Source organism: Leishmania mexicana, chromosome 32 (genome assembly GCF_000234665.1).
Source record: "Leishmania mexicana MHOM/GT/2001/U1103 complete genome, chromosome 32".
Lineage (NCBI taxonomy): Eukaryota > Euglenozoa > Kinetoplastea > Trypanosomatida > Trypanosomatidae > Leishmania > Leishmania mexicana.
The window spans coordinates 670,539-688,589 of NC_018336.1; the positions used below are offsets into that span (position 1 = coordinate 670,539).

The window sequence follows — 18,051 nt, forward strand, 5'->3', positions numbered from 1 at the left end:
CGTCAAGAAGCACACCATCGTCTTTCTGTTCCTTACGCCGTACCCCAGTCAACTGGAGGTCCGCCTTTGCGTGGTAGCTTGGTCTTTGAAGTTAACCCCCCTCTCTGTTTATCTATCTCTATCTCTTTCGCTGCGTCTCTCGTTCTCTTCTGCCACCTTCCCCCCTTTCTTTTTACTGAGTCCTCACTAGTTGCGCGCAGGCATCTACCGTTTTGTACTTCTGTATGTATGTGTGTGTGTGTGCGGTCGTTGTTCGCTTCCTGCCCTTTCACATCCTCTTGAATGGTCGCGTGCTGGGCGTCTTTGTTGGTGCGCGCGCTTGTGGTGTGTTTTGGCAGCTTTCCACGAAGAACACTGATCACGCAACAGAAGGGGGAGGGAGGGGGTGGGGTGGGGAATGTAGACTGTTGAAGAGAACGAAGGGGGAGACCGGGATACTACAAAAGGGGTGAGAGAGCGAAGGGGAGAGGAGGGATGGTGGGATGCAACTCTGCCGAGACGCATACACAGACACACGTCAAATATTGTCTTGCAATGACTGCTGTGCTTATATATATATAGTCCTCCTCTGTATGTGTGTGACCAGGGTCACCCTCCGTCTCTCTTTCTCTTTCCGTCGAATTCTGCACCTGCGCATCCTCCTCCTCTGCTTGTATTTATCTTCAGTCATTTCTTTTTGGTTGGAGAGCAGAAATAAGGTCGACTTCCCCCCCTTTCCCACCCCTCGCACAAAGGCGGCAATGCTCGTTGCATCAGCAGCGGCCCGGATGTTGGCGTATTTTTCTCTTAGGTGATTTACGAGTCCGTGTGTCTCTCTCCGTGGTTGCCTCAAATTCAAAGTACTGAGCGACTATCAAACAAAAAAGCAAGCAGTTTCTTGACTTGCTGCTCACGGGCGTGAGAAAGGGACCGAAAAGGCGGCGCGCGTTACCCGCACGCACACCCTTGATCCCTGGCACGGGTGCTGCTGCTGCTGCTGCTCTCTATCTCTCTTCATTGTAGCGGGTTTGCAGTTGTCACCGATGTCTGTGACACTGAACGCACTCTTTTCTCTGACGGTTTACGGCGCAATGCGCCTGCTTTGTACCCTATCGTGGCGGTGCATCTGTACACCGAGAAGCCACTGCGTTAGGGCATGGTCCTCTCCTCCCAGCTTGTCCGTCACTTTCTCTTCGTCGCTGCCATCTCTCCGAATTTTGTTTGCTTTCGCATAATCCTTCCTCTCTCCTCGTACCTTTTGTACAAAAACACCGCACCTGTGCCAGGGGTGTGTCTTGCCATCTTTCTCTTACTCTCACCCTGCCGTCCGCCACCCCCCCTCCCCCTCCTCCTTGTCGAGCGGGGTCTCTTTTTTCAGTTCGCTACTCGGGGGTTTTCCAGCGAAGACCGGTCGAGCATCATTTAGCGCCGCGTGCGACAGCTACTCAAGATTCTCTGCAATCATGAGCACCGGCAAGATTCTTTTGTCCACCAAGAAGCAGAAATATGCGGTGGTGGCGTCGAACAACAAGACGCTACTGTCCCGCGATGATCTCCGCTCTATCGACCGCTTTGTGGACAAGCGAGTCGTCACGGCGACCTACGCTAATGGCACGCAGCCGCCACCTTCGCACGGGATTCCGGCCCTGCCCTTTGAGAAGGTGAGCGAGAACTGCGACAGCGTTCTGCTGCTGTCAGTGAGTGCAATCGACGAGCGCGAGAGCGCGTTAGATGTGCCGCTGCGGTTTATGGCTCCGGAGGAGTATCATGCCCCAGGCCTGGAGGAACCACCGACGCGACTGCCACTCGCACGGCGTATCGTGGCCCTCCTGCAAGGGGTTACTAGTTCGATGGTCTCGTGGCGTTACACACCGCCGGTGGCGAAGGATTACACGGTGACGGAGATTCAGATCACGAAGGACGCGGAGGCCCGCGCACATTCCTCGCTTCGTGCCGGCAACAAGAGCAAGGCGGCACACCTCTTTTGTGTATCCGGGTGCTTCCACTACAACTACGGCAACATGGAATGGGCGGTGAGGTGTTTCAAGAAGGCGCTTAGCTTAGCAGAGGAGCTGGGGGATATTCGGTGCCTTGCGTTCTGCCACAACATCTTAGGCGTCTGCTTCTACCGCTTGGGAGAGTACAAGATGTCACTTGTGCATCACAAGAAGCAGGAGGCACTTGGCGGCAGCTACGCTCGCGCCGTGGCAGAGATGAACATGGGGGTGAGCTACGCCGCCCTCAGCGAGCTCGAGTTTGCCCAGCAGGCGTTCGAGGACGCACTGCTGAATGCTCGGGAAACGGACGACTCGATGCTGCTCACTATCGCACTCGGGAACGTAGGGCTCGTATCGCTGCGTATTGGCGATATGCGCGCCGCGCAGCTGCACCTGGAGCAGTGCCTGGAGCAGTGTAGCATAGCAGGTGACAAGAGCGGTGCCTCCTTGTGTCTGCTCCTCCTCGGCGAGGTGTACTCGCTCATCCACGACCACCAGCACGCGCTGTTCTACTACAAGCACGCCTACCGCCTTGGCGGCGAGGCCAACAACCCGGATGTGGTGAGTATGGCTCGCGTCAGTATAGGCATCGCACAAGGCAACTTGGAAATCCGCGACTCCGTGCTGAGAGAGGCAGCCTTGATGGGAAAGACGAACAGCGTGCAGAGCATTGTGAGTCAGCTACCTCAGTAGAGGCGATGCGGGCCGGGAAAGGGAGGGAAAGGGTGGACACGAGGGGCGCTTCGAAGCGAAACGCGAAAAGGGTTAGGCCTACTAGCCCACCTCACCGATACCCTCCTCGCCATCATCCGCGTGGTTTTCTCTGTCCGGTGCAGGGAAGACATTGTCAAGCGTGGACGGCTGACCACCCCACGGCAAAAAAGAAAGATGGGGGATGTGAAGCGTTGCTGCTCCTCTGCTCTCCTCGCCCTTCGCTTCCCCTCTCTCTGTGCTCTTGTGGTGAGTGTGGTGTGGCGCCTCTCCTTTTCGCCCTCGGCTACACGTACGCGTGTGCGCCCATCTGGCGCATCAGCCCTTTTGTTGTTCTTTCTTTCTCTGCTTGGCATGTGCGTTGTAGCGGATTGCGTTACACTGACAGGACGCTGCGGTTGGCTGCTCTGCGCTACCTGTGTTGAACAGCTTGAATTCATGTATATTTTTCCTCGGGAGCTGGCGGGCGGGGGGTGGCGCAAGAGTCCGTGTGTGCGTGCGAGTACGCCGTACTGTGACGGAGGGGATCGCCATGTGTCTGTCCTCTCCTCTTTTACCGCTGTGCGCATTGGGTGGAGGCCTCTGCGCATCCGCCATTTCTCTGTGACGTGTTGGTACGCAATATGTTCTACTGATTACTGTTCCTCCGACCCTTTTATTTGTGAGCCCGATGCACCTGGGTATGCACCCTCTCTCCACCCCGTCGCTGAGACGACACACTTGTGCCTCTGATGATGGGGAACAGCATGGTCGGCTCATCTCCTGATCAGAATGCTCTCCGCGCACCGTTGTAGAAGAGCGGCGAAGGTGAAGTGGCGGGGAGGCGATGTCTGTTCTTACTTTCGAGCAGCACCGCAACAGATGGCACAGCGCCGCCGCCGCCTCCGCCGTCCACGTCTGCTGCTGCGTCCTCGATTGTTTTTCATTGGTCTCAACGGAAAGCGATACTCCACATGACGAACGCGTGTGCGTGCGCGCTTGTGTGTGCCGCTGGTTGCCTTGACACGTTGCTGCGCTTCTCCTTTCCGCTGTCATCCACGTCTCCCTCTCGTCTCTCGTCTCCCTTCTCGATCGCGCTTCACACCCCACCGTCGCCGAGTCTCCGAAAGAGCTACAGTTTTGTACAGTTGCTTCACAGAGTCTGTCAGACAGTAGCGCCGGTACGATATGGGAACCCCGAGGCTGACTGCGCTCATCTCTCGCTGCCGCAAGCCGATCTTCACGGCAGCGGAAGATGTCGCTCTGACTTCGGCAGCGCTGCTGAACCTTACACTCTACCTGGACGCCCGCGAGACACGAGAGTGCCTTGTGCCACTGAAAAAGTTTGCGCGGCATAGCCCTGAGACTTTACAGGCAGCATTGGACAGCACCGATGTGAGCCCAGAGGTGGCCGACGATGGACGGCGTTTTGCTGCTGTTTCGCGCGTTATCCCAACATCCAAGTCTGCAGTGGCGACGGTGCTGTGGTCACGAGTCGTCAGCACCACCACCCGCGCCTTGGAGACCGGTGTGTGGACCCCGTCCGACCTGCGGGTGATAATAAATCACATTCGCCGGTTCAGCGCATACGACGCGGCCTTTGTGGAGTGTGCCGCTCGCTATGCCGGTGCGGGTATTCCGTGTGCCAGCGCCGATGACCTACCGGCGCTTGTGTCGATCGTGACGTCCCTACCTGAGCTAGTAGCGCACCCGACGAGGCTGCTGGACGCTGCTGGGGATCGAGCTGCGGTCCTCGCAGGGTCTCTTACCCCTGGCGCGGTTGGGCACATCTGCGGTCAATTGAATCGCAACCTTTGCACCAACACAAATGCCGTGATTGCGTTTCAGGAGGAAGCCGGCCGGTGCGCGGAGATGGGCGATACTTTCACGGCTGTGCAGCTGATGTGTTTCGTGGCACGGCACAAGCCTGCACTTATCAGCGGGGAGGCGGTGGTGTGGCTGATGGAGCGTATCACTGGCGAAGAACTGGACGTGAGGTCGCTAGAAAACTTGTGCAGCGCTGTGGTGCACTTGCCGTTTCCAGTGCGCACTGCGCTTCGGCAGGAGCTGATGGAGTTTGTGGAATTCTTGTCCTTGCAGGCCCGCGAGCTGCTGCAGCAGGTCCCTGCGGCACAGGCCGGGCTGAGCGGGTGCCACGACGCTGATGCAATTCAGTACTTTGTATCGCATGTCTTGGAGCTGAGCGTGATGCTTCGCACCTACCCGGATCTGCAGTGGCCGCCCGAGTTTCTCGCTGCTGCGGACGCGTGCGCCGCCAGTGTGGAGCCGCTGCAGGAGGCGCTTCTATCTGCGGAGAGCTCGCCGGTGGGGCTTATGGTGCGGCTGTTAGAGGCACCAACAGATGAGTGCAAGCGGGTGGGCCTGGGAATGCTGCGCGAGGCGGCGAACCAGTGCCAGTCCTTTGCGACCCTTCAAACATTTCGATTTCTTCTTCTTATGGGCGACCACGGCCTGCAGGACGTGGGCACTTCCCGCTACTTGCGCGACCAGTTTGCGAAAACGGCTGCGGATGTGCCGCCTGTGCAGTTGAGCGTGGCGCTGCGCTGCCTCGGCGTTGCGACGGCTGGTGCGGCAGCGCAGGGTACCAGCGGCGCAGACGAGCCCCGCACCACCGTAGAGGGCGCCGCGAGCGATGCCGACGTTGACGATGAGCTGGAGCGCGAACGTCTCGGTGCCTTTCTGCAGTTCTGCGTGGAGTTGTCGCGCAAGCACCTCTCTCAAGGCGCGCCACTAAGCTGTGTGCTGGCTACGACAGAAAACTTGCATCGCCTCGGCTGTCGCGACACAGCCTTTTTCGCCGATGTGGCGGCGTACATCGCAGCCAAGCGCACAGCTGCACCGGCTGAGAAGGAAAGCGCCGACACTGCCACGGCGGTGTGCGCCGCTCTTGGCGAGGACTTGCTGAGGGAGTACCCTGAGGTGCGCGAGTTCTTGCTGGACGTGGCGCAGCGCGGTGTGAGGGGGGAGTCCGCCATGCCGCCGACCCAGTGGATGAACCTGCACGACCCCTCGAATGCTCTCACCTCCCTGACGGAGCAACAGCAGGAGAGCTGGGACATTGTGGAGGAGATGGTGCGCACCCGCTCGGACGACGTGGATGCGCTTGTTCGGCTGGCGGAGAAGTACATGGAGCTGCTACCGTTCGCGCGCCCCGATGACCACAAGTACTTTTTTGGCGTGTGCGAGGAAAAGGTGCTCAAGCAGGATAAGCTGCTGAAGAAGTGCCTGGACACGATTGTTGACAGCGGTGTCGTGAACCGTCTGTCCGCGCAGACGATTGCGTCGATCTTGCATAGCCTCGCTGCGATCCGATTCGAGTACTTTGCATCCGTGAAGTGCTTCATGTCAAGCATCAGTGATGAGCAGTGGCTTTTGATGGAGGCTGCGCCGCTAGTGCAGATCCTCACCGGCATGGATAAGCTCTCTCTCCGCACACCGGCGGTTCTGCGCCGCATTGGTGGACGTCTGATGGAGGTCTGCCGCTTCCTGACACCGTTGGACACTGCGCAGGCGATTCATGCACTGCAGGCGCTGGGCCACAACGATGCCGTGCTGCTGGGAAAGCTTGCCGCCCACGCCGCGGCGTTGGCGCGACGATTCGACGAGGCCAGCATGGCAGTGCTCTTCAGCACACCCTCAATCCACAGACTGATGAGCACGCCTGAAGTGGCGCGACCTCTTCTCCTACAAGCAAGTGCGAAGATCCAGTCGCAACACCGGCGTGAGAAGATATCGGCGTGGGTGCGCCGCTCTGGCTTGCCGCGCGAGTTAATCGATGAAAGTACGAGGCGCCTTCAGGTGACGAGCGGGGATGCCAGGCCCTCGGAAGCTCGTCTTCGTCTCACCTAAGGAGGGTGGAGCTATGTAGGCTGATTCACAGGACACGCACACACAGACACACCTATACGCGTACTTGGCGGTTCGGCTTTCGCCGTAGCGCCGCGCTAGAGCCAGTGCAGGTCTGCCTTTCGAGGACTGCTGCACTCTTGGGGCATGGCTGTCGCACTTCACATGCCACAGGTGCACGCCTGAGGCGGTCTGCGCGAGGAGGGGGGGGGCACACTTCGCCTTGCCGACGCTTTCCCTTCCCTCTCACCCTGTCTCGCTGCGCTCTTCACCATCCATTGAAAAAGGGTGTGGCGTGCGAGCTGTGCCTGCGACTGCACCGCCGTACTGAACACTGCTCTGCCTCCCCCCCCTTCGCTGCCTGCCCGCACAAAACGTGTTGATCTGACGCATTTGAGCGCGTACCCCCCCCCCCCCCACACACACACACAGGATCGCATCCTGCCGACCCCGACACGCATAGACAAGACCCCCATACGCAGCGAAATAAACGCACATGATAGAGAACGTGCATGGCCGAAACTAGGGCAGCCGTAGACACACACACACACGCACCTGCTAACATTTTTATTTTCGATTTGCACTCGCCCCCCTCCCCCTTAGCGAAAATGCCGGTCATTCAAACGTTTGTCTCGACTCCGCTTGACTACCACAAGCGCGAAAACCTTGCGCAGGTGTACCGGGCGGTCACCCGTGATGTACTCGGCAAACCAGAGGATCTCGTGATGATGACGTTTCACGACAACACACCTATGCATTTCTTCGGTTCGACCGATCCAGTCGCGTACGTTAGAGTAGAGGCGCTGGGCGGGTACGGCCCTTCGGAGCCGGAGAAAGTGACGTCCATCGTTACAGCGGCTATCACGAAAGAGTGCGGCATCTTGGCTGACCGTATATTTGTGCTCTACTTCTCGCCTCTGCACTGCGGCTGGAATGGCACAAACTTCTAAGCCATCACGGCTACTTCTACCCATGTTGGGATGCTACACTGCAAGTCTTCTAGTGCAAGCAAACAACGAGATTCAAGTACACACGGTGACGCGGTTGCCATCCACATGCGCTATGATGCGGCATTTCCCTGAGTCGTGCCAGGGTCACACAAGCCTCGTTTTTTCTTGTGAGGTGCATCTTTCCCTCCACGCTTCTGTCATCTCCACGCCACTTCTTACCTGAGAGAGTGACGTATGCCAAACAGAGAGAGAATCTGCCTAACATATGACGCTCCCCTGCTGCGGCGCCAGCGTGCCCGAACCTTCCTCTGCGCCTACGCCCCTCCTCCTTCCGCTCGGTACGAAAGCAGCAGCTTCATAACCACAGTTACACACACACACACCAGCACGTCTTTCACCTTTCTGAGAAAATGCCGTTTGTGCAGACGATTGTCTCGGTCTCGCTGGACGACCAGAAGCGCGCCAACCTTTCGACAGCGTACCGCATGATCTGCCGCGAGGAACTCGGCAAACCCGAGGACTTCGTGATGACTGCGTTCAGTGATGCCACCCCGATAACTTTCCAAGGCTCCACGGCCCCTGCTGCTTACGTACGCGTCGAGTCCTGGGGCGAATACCCGCCCTCGAAGCCCAAGATGATGACGCCGAGGATCGCCGCGGCCATCACGAAGGAGTGCGGCATCCCGGCTGAGCGTATCTACGTGTTCTACTACAGCACGAAGCACTGCGGCTGGAACGGCACTAACTTTTGAGCGGGCCCCGTGCCGTGGGCCGGCTGCCCGGGAAGGGGCGACGCCAGGCTTCCCTACGTATTTCTTTTCCAACCCAGAGTTTAGCAAACAAAAAAAAAACAGCTCCTTTGCGCCTCTTATCCGAGGCGCCAAAACGAAGGAAAGGGGTGGTCGCGCAGGGGTAGCTCACCGCGTATTGGGCAGGTGCGTTTTCGGTGCCCCGTTCCTTTTTCCACTTTCTCCTATCCTCCGTTTGCTTCGCGCCTGGGGGCCGTGGGGGCTTTGTTTTCCCCTGGGCTGGGTGCAGTTGGAGAGGGGGCCGTCCCTGCTTCCCGGGGGTGTCTGGCGGGCTGTCTAGGGGGGCCGGGGTGGCGCGCCGCCAGGGCGTGGGGCACAGGGGCCGGCCCAGCGTTTTTTCGACCGCGGGGGAAGCGCCGGCCGGCCGCCCCCCTACCGAAGCGCCCTTCGGTTTTTTGGTGCCAGGAGCAGCGCCGCCGCCACCGCCGGGCTGGCTAACATGGCGTTAATGTCCTTTGTCTTTCCACTCTTGGCTGCCGCGTGTGTCTCGACGCCGGCGGCGATAGTGGAGAGGTAAAGGTGCCCGTGGGACGGGAGCAGCACTGCAACAGATTCAAATGCGATCGCGAAGAGCCGGCACGCCACGCATGGGAGTCGCTCGCCGACAATAAGCGCTTTCTGGTCTGCCGTGGGAAGAACCGGAGGGGCGGCGTGGGAGAGTACTTTGGTTTCTAAGTGCTCGAGCAGCTTCTTCTCCGCGTGGCAGCCCTTCTCCCCAGTCACCAGCACGAACTCACCAATCTGAAACACCCCTGCGACACCCCAGTCAGCGACGGCTGCCTGGAGACTCTCTGGCGTGAGCGTTTCGTTGTTCGTGGCAACGTAGCAGCGCCGTAGAGCGCCGCTGCCTCCATGGGACGATGAGGAGCGGGACGGCACGGCTGCCTTGTCGGCAAGAGCTATCGGCCCATCCTTCGGTATGAGCATCACCTGCACTTCGTCTGCATTGTGCAGGCTGTGATGACACTGGAGATAGTTGTGCAAGGGGTGGACAAGCGCGCGCACGAGGTTGGAAAGGTAGCGATCCAGCATGAAGGGCGAAGAGGAGCGATCGTGCGGCCTCCTCACTCGCTGGTACAGAGCTGGGTGCCGAGTAGTTTTGAGATCAGACGTCTTCATGGTGCCGTGTCGGAGGACGAGCTCGTTGATATTCGCAGTGCCCGCCAAGTCGTAGCGATCAAACGGCATGTCAGGCGTGCCTCTTCGAGAATGCACCTTTGTGTGCTGTGGTTCCCAGCCGTGCTTTGCAGCGCTCACACTCCACACAGCGCTCACGGCATCCCTGGTATCAGCTGCTTCACTTACTGGCGCCGTGCCACAGGGGCGTTTCTCAGTCACTGCTGCCTTTCCGACGCTCTTCGCTGCAGAGCTTGAGTGTGCAGCCGTGGACTTATGCGGGTCTGGCTGGCTCTTCTTCGCGCGCACGCGTACCTCCTTATGCTGCCGTGAAGTTGGTTTTCTTCGTATCATACTTGGAAAGCCCACAAGGGCTCCCTTACGTTCGGCCGAAGATACAGGAAGGTATCGAAGAAAAGGGAGTGACTGGCGGGTGTGGGTGGGTGGGTGGTAGACGATGACAGAGGTGGTGTGCGTTTCACAAGAGAGGTAAAGTGGGAGAAGGAGCCGCATACTTTCCGTGGGCGATGTGCGTGTCACATCGCGTGTATCGGTCGTGGCTCACGGCGACCGCCCCCTCCCCCTCCCCCGGGTCATACGATGAAGGCGGGGGGAGGAGAGGCTGATGCTGGGCAGAGGTGCCGACTCCCATGAAGCAGTTGTGACGTTCAGATGGAGCAGAAGTCGTTTTGCTCCTCTACTTGGTTGTTGTTATCCAGCGGAGCTGGGGCTGCATAGAGAGAGGGCGCAGGGAAGGGGGGCCCATCCCAGGAGGGCTCAAACGGCGAGTACGGGACTCAGACACGCACGTGGCGAAAAGTGAAACGCTCGATGGTCAAGGGATATGCACTCACGAGAAAGAGGCGGGCACAACCGACACAGAACAAGAAGTCAGCCTGCAAGGTAGATGGCGACAAGAGACAGGAAGGCCATGCGCCCCCCATCGCCAAAAGTGCAACCAAACAACGGATGAGGGACAGACGAGCTGCCGAGGAGGATTGCGCGAACAAGTGTGAGAGCTGCGAGAGTCGCAAAAGGACAGGAGAGGGTGAGAAAAATAAAAGTGCAACAAGGAGCCTCGTGCGTACTGGGAGGAGACAGACAGCAAAGAGGTTGAAAGGGTAACACATGGACATCTCTGTGCGTGTATGTGTGGCGGGAGTGATGTGAAGCGCTTGCGTGTGCTTTTTTGCGTGTCTTGAGGGAGAAGAGCCCCGTTGGGGTCGATAAGCCCGCACACGCCTAATCGCACACCAGGCAGACCGCATTCTTGCCGGGGTGCACGTAGTCCACGGGGTCAGCCACTTGCGCCAGCCGCAACGCTGGCACAGCTTTCCAGCATCTAGCATCTGGATGTTTGCATGGCACGCCCGAAGAGCGGAGGAAATGTGGCAGCAAGAAACCAAAACACAGATGCGCTGCGGCGATGGAGGAAGTTCTGCAGAAGCACGCAGTCGGTTCTGTTTTCTTCCACTTTGTCGGCATAGTGATGCCACGATGAGCCGTTCTTGTCATCACTGATGCGTCCGATGAAAACCAGGCGGCCGTGCAACGTAAGGTGCTCGACAGCCATCCGCTGCAGGGTGCTGCCCACTCTTATCGTACACGATATCAAAGCCGTTGGGGGCCAATCAGCACATGCCTGCCGCCAACTCCTCCCCAGGCTTCTTATAGATGACTTGATCGCTCCAGTTGCTGCGCAGGAATTCGGCCTTCTCTGGCGTGCTGCACGTGCCTGCGACGTATTTGCAGCCGCACTTCTTCAGAAGCTGCACCTCGATGCTTCTGGTGCCGCCACTGGCAGCAGTGACAAGGCCAATGTCCAGCGGCTTCGATCGGCACAGCTCGCGGATAGACACGGCAGCCGTTGGCCCGCTGTAGCCACTGGGACAGTGCACCACCACTGCATCGCCAACGGCGACGCTCTGCCTGCCATCGCTGAAGCAGGACGACCTCACCAAGCGACTCAAGACCAAGGTTGTAAGGCACAGCGTCCTGCGGGCGAGGATGCGACCGCTCCCCATGTGGTCAGGAATCGGGAAAGACGCGATTTTGGTAGCCTTCTGGAAGTCCTTGTGCCCTTCTCGACAACTTGCAGCTTGAGGAACATCTTCCGAATGAAAGCGGGAAGACGAAAGAGAAGGCGAGTTGGAGGAGGGGACGGGGAGCGGAGAGTGGGTAGAGTACGAAGACTGATGCGCTGAGGCACACACACACACACATACACACGCACACGTTTTGTGTGCGTGGGTGTGGAATGCCGGCGGCTACGCACCAACGGAAAGACAGCGTGAAATGGGAAGGGATAGCCCACGCATAGGCGTATGGGGATTTGGGAGCGTGATACACACAGAGACCAGCAAAGCGAGAGAAGGGAAAAGGGAGAGGAGACGGGTTAGGCGAGATGGACGAAGGGGGCCCCGTGCGCGCACTGATGTGGTGTAATGCAACCCAACAAGAGCGAATCGGGAAAAGCAACAAGGAGAGTAGCTACCAAGTGCCCGTTCCGCCACAGCTGATCAAGGCGATAGTAGGAGGCACCGTAAGGCAGTAGCGCAACAAAATCGTTTTTGCAATGACGAGCAGTGTGCTCCCATCCCATGCGTAGGTGGAAAGAAGCGCCTCTCTGACGCGACAAGTGCGCCGACACCTGTCATTGCGGTTCTGTTTTCTTTGAGGAAGGGGTAGGGTGGGGGGGGGGCGAAAACATATCCTTCGCTCATCACCGGCTCCCCATCCCCGCGAGTCTTGGTTTACTTCCCAGTCCAAAACTGCTTTCCCCCTCGCATGAACTTGACCTTCTGGGAAGGGAAGCAGACCGCACGCAGGTACACCATGCACGCACGGGCATCTTTGTCGTGGACACGGACGGCGAAAGAAATGAAGACGCAAGAGAAGTAGAGCTGCGGTGGAGAGAGGAAAAAAAATATATGAAAAGAGAGGCTGATGCTCATATGAGTTACCTTAGTCGAACATGTCCGAGACACCGTCGTTTCGTTCAGCACCACCCACCCTCGCACATGCACGCACGCACGCACGCGCACAAGACAGTCCATACAAATCAGGGATATAAAATTAACAAAGCCGGATACCAACACCGCACAGCTGCTGAGCCCGGGGGCTAGTGGGTGGGGGCAAGAGGGAAGGAGGTGCAGGGCGACGTAATCGCATTACGTCATGTGCTCTAGCTGGCGTGCCGAGATGACGCCTGGGTGCCTTCCTGCTCGTCAGAACCCGATCCCGTCCCGGGGCTGCTCTCCTCTTCCTCTTCCCATTCCTCGGACTCCTCGTCCACATCCTCGTCGTCGTAGCTGTCGTCATCTTCATCTTCCTCGAACTCGTCATCGTTGCTGTCCGTCGAGTCGTCCGTGTCGTAGTCGTCATCCTCTATCGACCACTGCTCCATCTCCTCCTCTTCATCGGCGCCCATCGCGCTGTCTTGCTCTTCCTGCACGGCGGGTGAGGCAAAGGCGCCGTGATCCGGGTATGGGCCGGCGGAGAGACTGAAGAGCCGGATAACGGAATCAATGTCTTGGTCGAGAATAGCGGCGCAGTAGCGGTCGGAGGGGTCAACCGCGAAGGACTTGAAGGAGGGCCGCACCTCCTCGGAGAAGACGCTGTCGAGGGTGTAGCTGTCCACTGCCGAGACGATGGGGAGGTGCGTGCCGGAGATACGAGAGGCCTCGCGGAAACTGTACAACACTCGGCCCGCCTTCGAGCAATGGAAGCTCGTCGTCTTCTGAAACGACGGGACTGTCTGCATCATGCGCCATGTTCGCATGTCCCACACTTTTTCGTCGATGATGACTAGAGGCAATTTGGGGTGGAAGACGCTCGCGAATGACTCGGTGATGCGGTCGAAACGGAAGATCGGCTTCTCGGGCGTCCGCAGGTCCCACAGGATGGCGTCGTTCAACACCAGCTGCGAGGTATAGTCGAACAGGGCCACGTTTGCCATGTTCTCACCTGTCCAAATTGGGTCTGAGAGGGTGCGCAACTCGACTCCGGTGACAAGGTCGTGTACACGACAGGCATGCTCCTCCTCACTTGTGACGACGGCGAGTCGATTGTCGCGCGAAAAGCGCAGCGTGCGGCACTCCGTCAGCTCCTGCTGCGCCACTGGCAGGAGGCTGCGGCGCATCACGTGAGCCTTGTGAGAGTCATTGATGGCTGCGATGAGGCTGCCGTCGTCGGACACGACAACAGCTGAGATGGCCTCGTTCTCGAAGACCAGGTGCTGCTCGAGCAGCTTCTCGTCCTGCGTCTCCTCAGGGAAGGTGTCGAAGAGAGCCACGGAGCCCTCAGAGGTTCCAATCACGATGGAGTCACCACCATCGCAGAACGCCACGCTCTCCCCTTGCAGCTCCTCTCCACTCCCCGTGATATCGAACATAAACGCCGGGTAGCGGTATGTGAGCCAGTTGGCATTTGTTTGGGTGCGCAGCGTAAACTTGCCACCGCAGCGGCGCCGCAGCAGGCGGTTGAACTCGTTCCGCGTGTCATCCAGAGGCATGGGCAGCGGCAGGTATACGTGCTTCTTCGTCAGGTCAAACTGCGGAAGGGTTTCAATGGGGTTTGGACAGCGCTCCTGTTGTTGGCGCAGGTACGACCGTATGACTCCGTCGAGCGAAGGTGTCGGCCCCTTGGCGGCCGCATCGCTGATCGACATCGAGGTGGCGGTGGCACCGTCGTTGTATGGCGCACCTGTGGCGGGGGATGATTTGATGCCACTCTCGCTCCGCAGCGTCGCCGCTGCCGCGGCGAGACCTTCGCTGTCCAGGTGCTCTGCGATGAGCTGGAGCAGTGACTCTTTAGAGTAGTCCACCACCGCGCGGCCGATAATGGCTTGCCGCTGCTCCATCTCCAGAGGATCGACGGCGTGAACCTTCACGACATCGGCCTGGCTCACGCCGCCAAAGGCGCTGGGCATGAATGACTTGAGGTTGTCCATGAAGTGCCCAGCCGGGCCAAGCTCTGTTGGCAGCTTTCGGGCCCCGACAACGGAGATGAACTCACGTTGAACATCGCTGTACTGGGCGGACAGGTCCTGCGCCAGTGTTCGTATGTTGAGCGCTTCGAAAAGAGCCGCCGTGTCGCTGTATCGCCGGAGCACCGCCATCAACTGCACCGCCCGCGCCACCACGGGGAAGTAGTTGAGCTTTGCCGACATGGAAGCATCCTTTCGAATTTTGAGCACCTCCAAGAGCGCTCGCACGCCGTCACTAGCACGAAAGGCGCCGCAGGCGTTGTTGAAGTTCGCAACAGCGCTTTCATCCGCCACGTCCGCTGGTGGGTTTGTAATGTGGATGAGGATCTGAAGCGCCGCCACCACGCACGGGAGAAGGTGCCCCTCACGGGAGGTGTTGCGGTTCTGGTACGACACGGCAAGATCGTTGACAATGGCCAGAAGCTGCGCTATTCCAGACTCATGCGAGCGCACTTCGGCTATCAGCGGCCGCACATACGGGATAACAGTCAGTGCGCACAGCGCCTGCAGCGACGCGATGAGGAGGTCCCACCGACTTTGAACAAAGAAGAAATTGGCACAGCGCAGAAGGAGCGTGTGCATGCCTTTGTCTACGAGCTGCTGGATAGCGCCAAGCCGCTCCGCTGTCAGCAGACTCTGCACGTTTTCGGCCGACACTCCAGGAAGCCCAGGCGACGGCGCGGCTAGGAAGCCAAGGATTGCGTCCACTGTTGGTGGATCCCGTGGAAGGGACGTGATGCGTGACGACTGTGTCACCAGCGCCGACAGTACCCGGTGCTTCCGGAAGATGACCTTGGTGGAGAGCATCAAGTGCGTCACGAGGTAGATGTTGAGGCATCGCAGCAGTGCGAGGAGCAAGTCACCGTGCATCACGTCGAACTGCTCTTCCGAAATCTTGAGACACCGTTCCAACGCCTCGATCGATTCCATTGGCCCGTTTTCGGCTTCAAAGTAGTCTATCACGATAGGAAAGCTCAGCGAGTGGAAAAGAAACGCACCCACACTGCTCTGCACATCACTGTTTGTTGTGTGCTTCCACTGGTCGATGATGAACTGCATGATCGGCTCGAAATAGCTCCTTTGGCGTCGTAGCAGCTCCTCAAACACCGCAGTTTTGGCCAGATGGGAAAGGACGATGGCACAACCGTACGTCGTGTACACCTCCAACTTGCCCTGTACCAGACGCAGAATACGGCTCACACCGTCCGCATCTAGGAAGAGAAACGCCAGCTTCTTGTGGGATAGGATCGCACTGAGCACCCACCCAATGCGGGCCAGCATCTCACGCTCCAGGCGGTAGCAGCGTTTCGTCGAAATGAGGTTCACATCCCACTGCAGGAGACTGCTCACCATTTCTTGCGTGGATTCGTTTGCGTTGTATTCGGCGAGTGTTTGGCGCACTGAGCGCTCTGCAGCTTCGCGCGCTTGCTCGTTCTCAAGAAATCGGGCACGGATGTCGATGGAGTCCAGCACCTTGAGCGCAGACTCAATCGTCTGAAACTGCAAAGTAGGAAGAATGGCATCACTCTGCTGACACAGAATACCGGCCACGATACCGATCTGAAGCAGTTCCAGCATCCGGATGTCCGCCCGCGTCACATTCAGCGTTTTCACACGCAGGTACGTTTCCCATGAAACTACCTCGTAGTGCGGCGGGCCAAACTGGTACAGAAAAAGACGGTCTTGGTCCCCTGCCGCTGACTGATCCAGGCTCGGAATCCAGCGCACAAGCACCTCGTCCTCTGTGCACCCCTCCACAACACCGTAGTCGCACCCTTTTCCTTGCTGGCCGCTTTTCCAGCCTGGGCCACGTCCAACTCGGTCTCCGGCTTTCGGAATCCATCCATCGAAGTATAGCTCTACCTCCGCGGGACCTTCGTGGCGCGCATTCTTAGTGCCCTGCGGCGTCACACTCCGGTCCAGCCGTTGCCGCTTCCGCACACCATTCCCTGTAGGTTCGGGAGGCGAGGCCTCGGCTGTGAAAGTTGGTTCAGCAGAGCGCGGCAACGGCGAGTCTGGGGCAGTTTTAACCACCGGCGAGGCTTCGCTCGCTTCACCCATTGCCACTTCTTGCACTCGCTGCTGCGTCAAAAGAGGGGATCGGCTTGGCGAGGACTGGGGCGAGGTGGGGTGTGAGTCCATGTCGCTGGCCACGGCGGCCGACCGGTACCGCTGCGGGGACCTTCTCTGGGAGCGCGAAGTTAACGTGGTTTCCCTGTGAAGCGGGAAGTACCCATATAGCTGGTGAACCCAGTGGCGAAAGCGCTGCAGCAGCACTTTCGGCATATTCTGTGCTAGCGCTTCCGATACAGTTTGCTCGTCTTGATCGAGCATGCTGAACATGAGCGATAGCGGAACAAGCCTCTTGCGAGGGTTCTTTTCCGTAGCGAGTGCCTTACACAAGTCGTACATAGAGATCGGATCAAGGAAGCTCTCGCGCGAGCCCTCTACGACCAATAGCGCGCAGTGCGAGGCAGTGCACTGTGTGCGCTCCATTCGGGTGTAAAATTCAAGAAGTAGATCGCGACCTACAGCGTTCCTCGTTTCCTCCCTGTTGAGCTGCTGCTCGTAGTTGAGGCCAAGGACTTCGCCCATGTGATCACAGAAAACAGTATTGTGGTGGATTGCATGAGCAAGTGACTCGAAGGGCACCCGGTCCTGCATGTTCAGCGTTGTCATGTAGGAGTCTGAGCAGCGCTCATTTTCCTCATCCAGTACACACAGTAGCCTTGCCCACAAGAAGCCATATAACTCTTGCAGCTTAAGTAGACTCCGCAGCGTGTTTTCGCGCTCGGCGATGGCGCTGCTACTGAGAGCTGGTGTGGGGGCGGCCTCCTCTTCATTGGTAGAGCTAATTGCACCTGCAATCTCGTTCTCCACAGCTGTGCTCTTCTCTTTCAAACTGCCGTACACTTTGAGAAGACGCTTCATCAATTCCTTGACGAGCGGAACAGACTTGCTCGAAAAGACAAAGTCGTCGTCATCGTCGTCGGCCTCTTCGAATATAGAGTCGTCATACAGAGAGTCGTGGTCGCTGCCCAGCTCTATCGAGATTTCTTCCATATCCGATGTGAGGCTCATAGTGGTAGAGTTACAGCTTTGAAATAAAAGGTCTTTGTGATGTTTTTTGAGGAGCGGCGCCCTGCGTAATACCAATTCGGGGAGGCACCCGTACTAGCTTTTGATAAAAGGAACGTTGGCATGACGGAGATGTACAAGTGGAGACAGAGGCAATAGGACGGATCGAGGTAGTGCAGCATCCCGGAAAGTGAGGCCGGGGCAGAAGTAAGAGTGATACAGCTGCTAACATACCTCTGAAAGCGCTTTGGTTGACGTCTGCAGTTTCTTAGTGGCTTGCCGCTACGGAGAGGGTCGTCATCGAAAATTGTGCGGTCTGCAGCAGTAACCACCTTTTTTGATATTTGCTAGGCGTAGCAAATGTACTTTGACAAAGTATGGCGCTTGTCAGCAGACACATATTCCGTGCATAGCAGAACTTCCGAAGGAAGGAAAAAAAGAGGCCTCACGGTATGCAGCGCAAATAGTTCAGATGCCACGTAGCTTTTCATGGATGTGGCCAAATGTGGATAGTTCAAACTGTTACTTTGGCGTTGAAAGTGTCAGGCAAAGGTGTAGAGCATACTAGTTAAGCGCTG

The 18,051-nt window shown here is 58.1% G+C and overlaps 6 protein-coding genes and 1 pseudogene across 6 annotated transcripts, besides 1 other annotated feature; 4 read left to right on the plus strand and 3 right to left on the minus strand.

Annotated features, from left to right (window-relative positions):
• Positions 1 to 1,442: 1,442 nt before the first annotated feature.
• On the plus strand, positions 1,443 to 2,669 carry LMXM_32_1720 (conserved hypothetical protein; the record flags this gene model as incomplete). The annotated part of the gene is made up of 1 exon (XM_003878377.1): positions 1,443 to 2,669. One exon carries the CDS (start codon positions 1,443 to 1,445, stop codon positions 2,667 to 2,669), a length of 1,227 nt encoding a protein of 408 aa, XP_003878426.1.
• Positions 2,670 to 3,854: 1,185 nt separating this feature from the next.
• On the plus strand, positions 3,855 to 6,536 carry LMXM_32_1730 (conserved hypothetical protein; the record flags this gene model as incomplete). Its single annotated transcript, XM_003878378.1, has 1 exon — positions 3,855 to 6,536. One exon carries the CDS (start codon positions 3,855 to 3,857, stop codon positions 6,534 to 6,536), a length of 2,682 nt encoding a protein of 893 aa, XP_003878427.1.
• Positions 6,537 to 7,141: 605 nt separating this feature from the next.
• LMXM_32_1740 (macrophage migration inhibitory factor-like protein) lies at positions 7,142 to 7,483 on the plus strand (the record flags this gene model as incomplete). The annotated part of the gene is made up of 1 exon (XM_003878379.1): positions 7,142 to 7,483. The coding sequence occupies one exon, from the start codon at positions 7,142 to 7,144 to the stop codon at positions 7,481 to 7,483; it is 342 nt and encodes a 113-aa protein (XP_003878428.1).
• Positions 7,484 to 7,893: 410 nt separating this feature from the next.
• LMXM_32_1750 (macrophage migration inhibitory factor-like protein) lies at positions 7,894 to 8,235 on the plus strand (the record flags this gene model as incomplete). Its single annotated transcript, XM_003878380.1, has 1 exon — positions 7,894 to 8,235. One exon carries the CDS (start codon positions 7,894 to 7,896, stop codon positions 8,233 to 8,235), a length of 342 nt encoding a protein of 113 aa, XP_003878429.1.
• A 429-nt stretch (positions 8,236 to 8,664) lies between these two features.
• On the minus strand, positions 8,665 to 9,480 carry LMXM_32_1760 (hypothetical protein, unknown function; the record flags this gene model as incomplete). The annotated part of the gene is made up of 1 exon (XM_003878381.1): positions 8,665 to 9,480. The coding sequence occupies one exon, from the start codon at positions 9,478 to 9,480 to the stop codon at positions 8,665 to 8,667; it is 816 nt and encodes a 271-aa protein (XP_003878430.1).
• Positions 9,481 to 10,750: 1,270 nt separating this feature from the next.
• Positions 10,751 to 11,675, minus strand: LMXM_32_1770 (annotated as a pseudogene).
• Positions 10,751 to 11,675: a sequence feature.
• Positions 11,676 to 12,592: 917 nt separating this feature from the next.
• On the minus strand, positions 12,593 to 17,476 carry LMXM_32_1780 (conserved hypothetical protein; the record flags this gene model as incomplete). The annotated part of the gene is made up of 1 exon (XM_003878382.1): positions 12,593 to 17,476. One exon carries the CDS (start codon positions 17,474 to 17,476, stop codon positions 12,593 to 12,595), a length of 4,884 nt encoding a protein of 1,627 aa, XP_003878431.1.
• Positions 17,477 to 18,051: the final 575 nt, after the last annotated feature.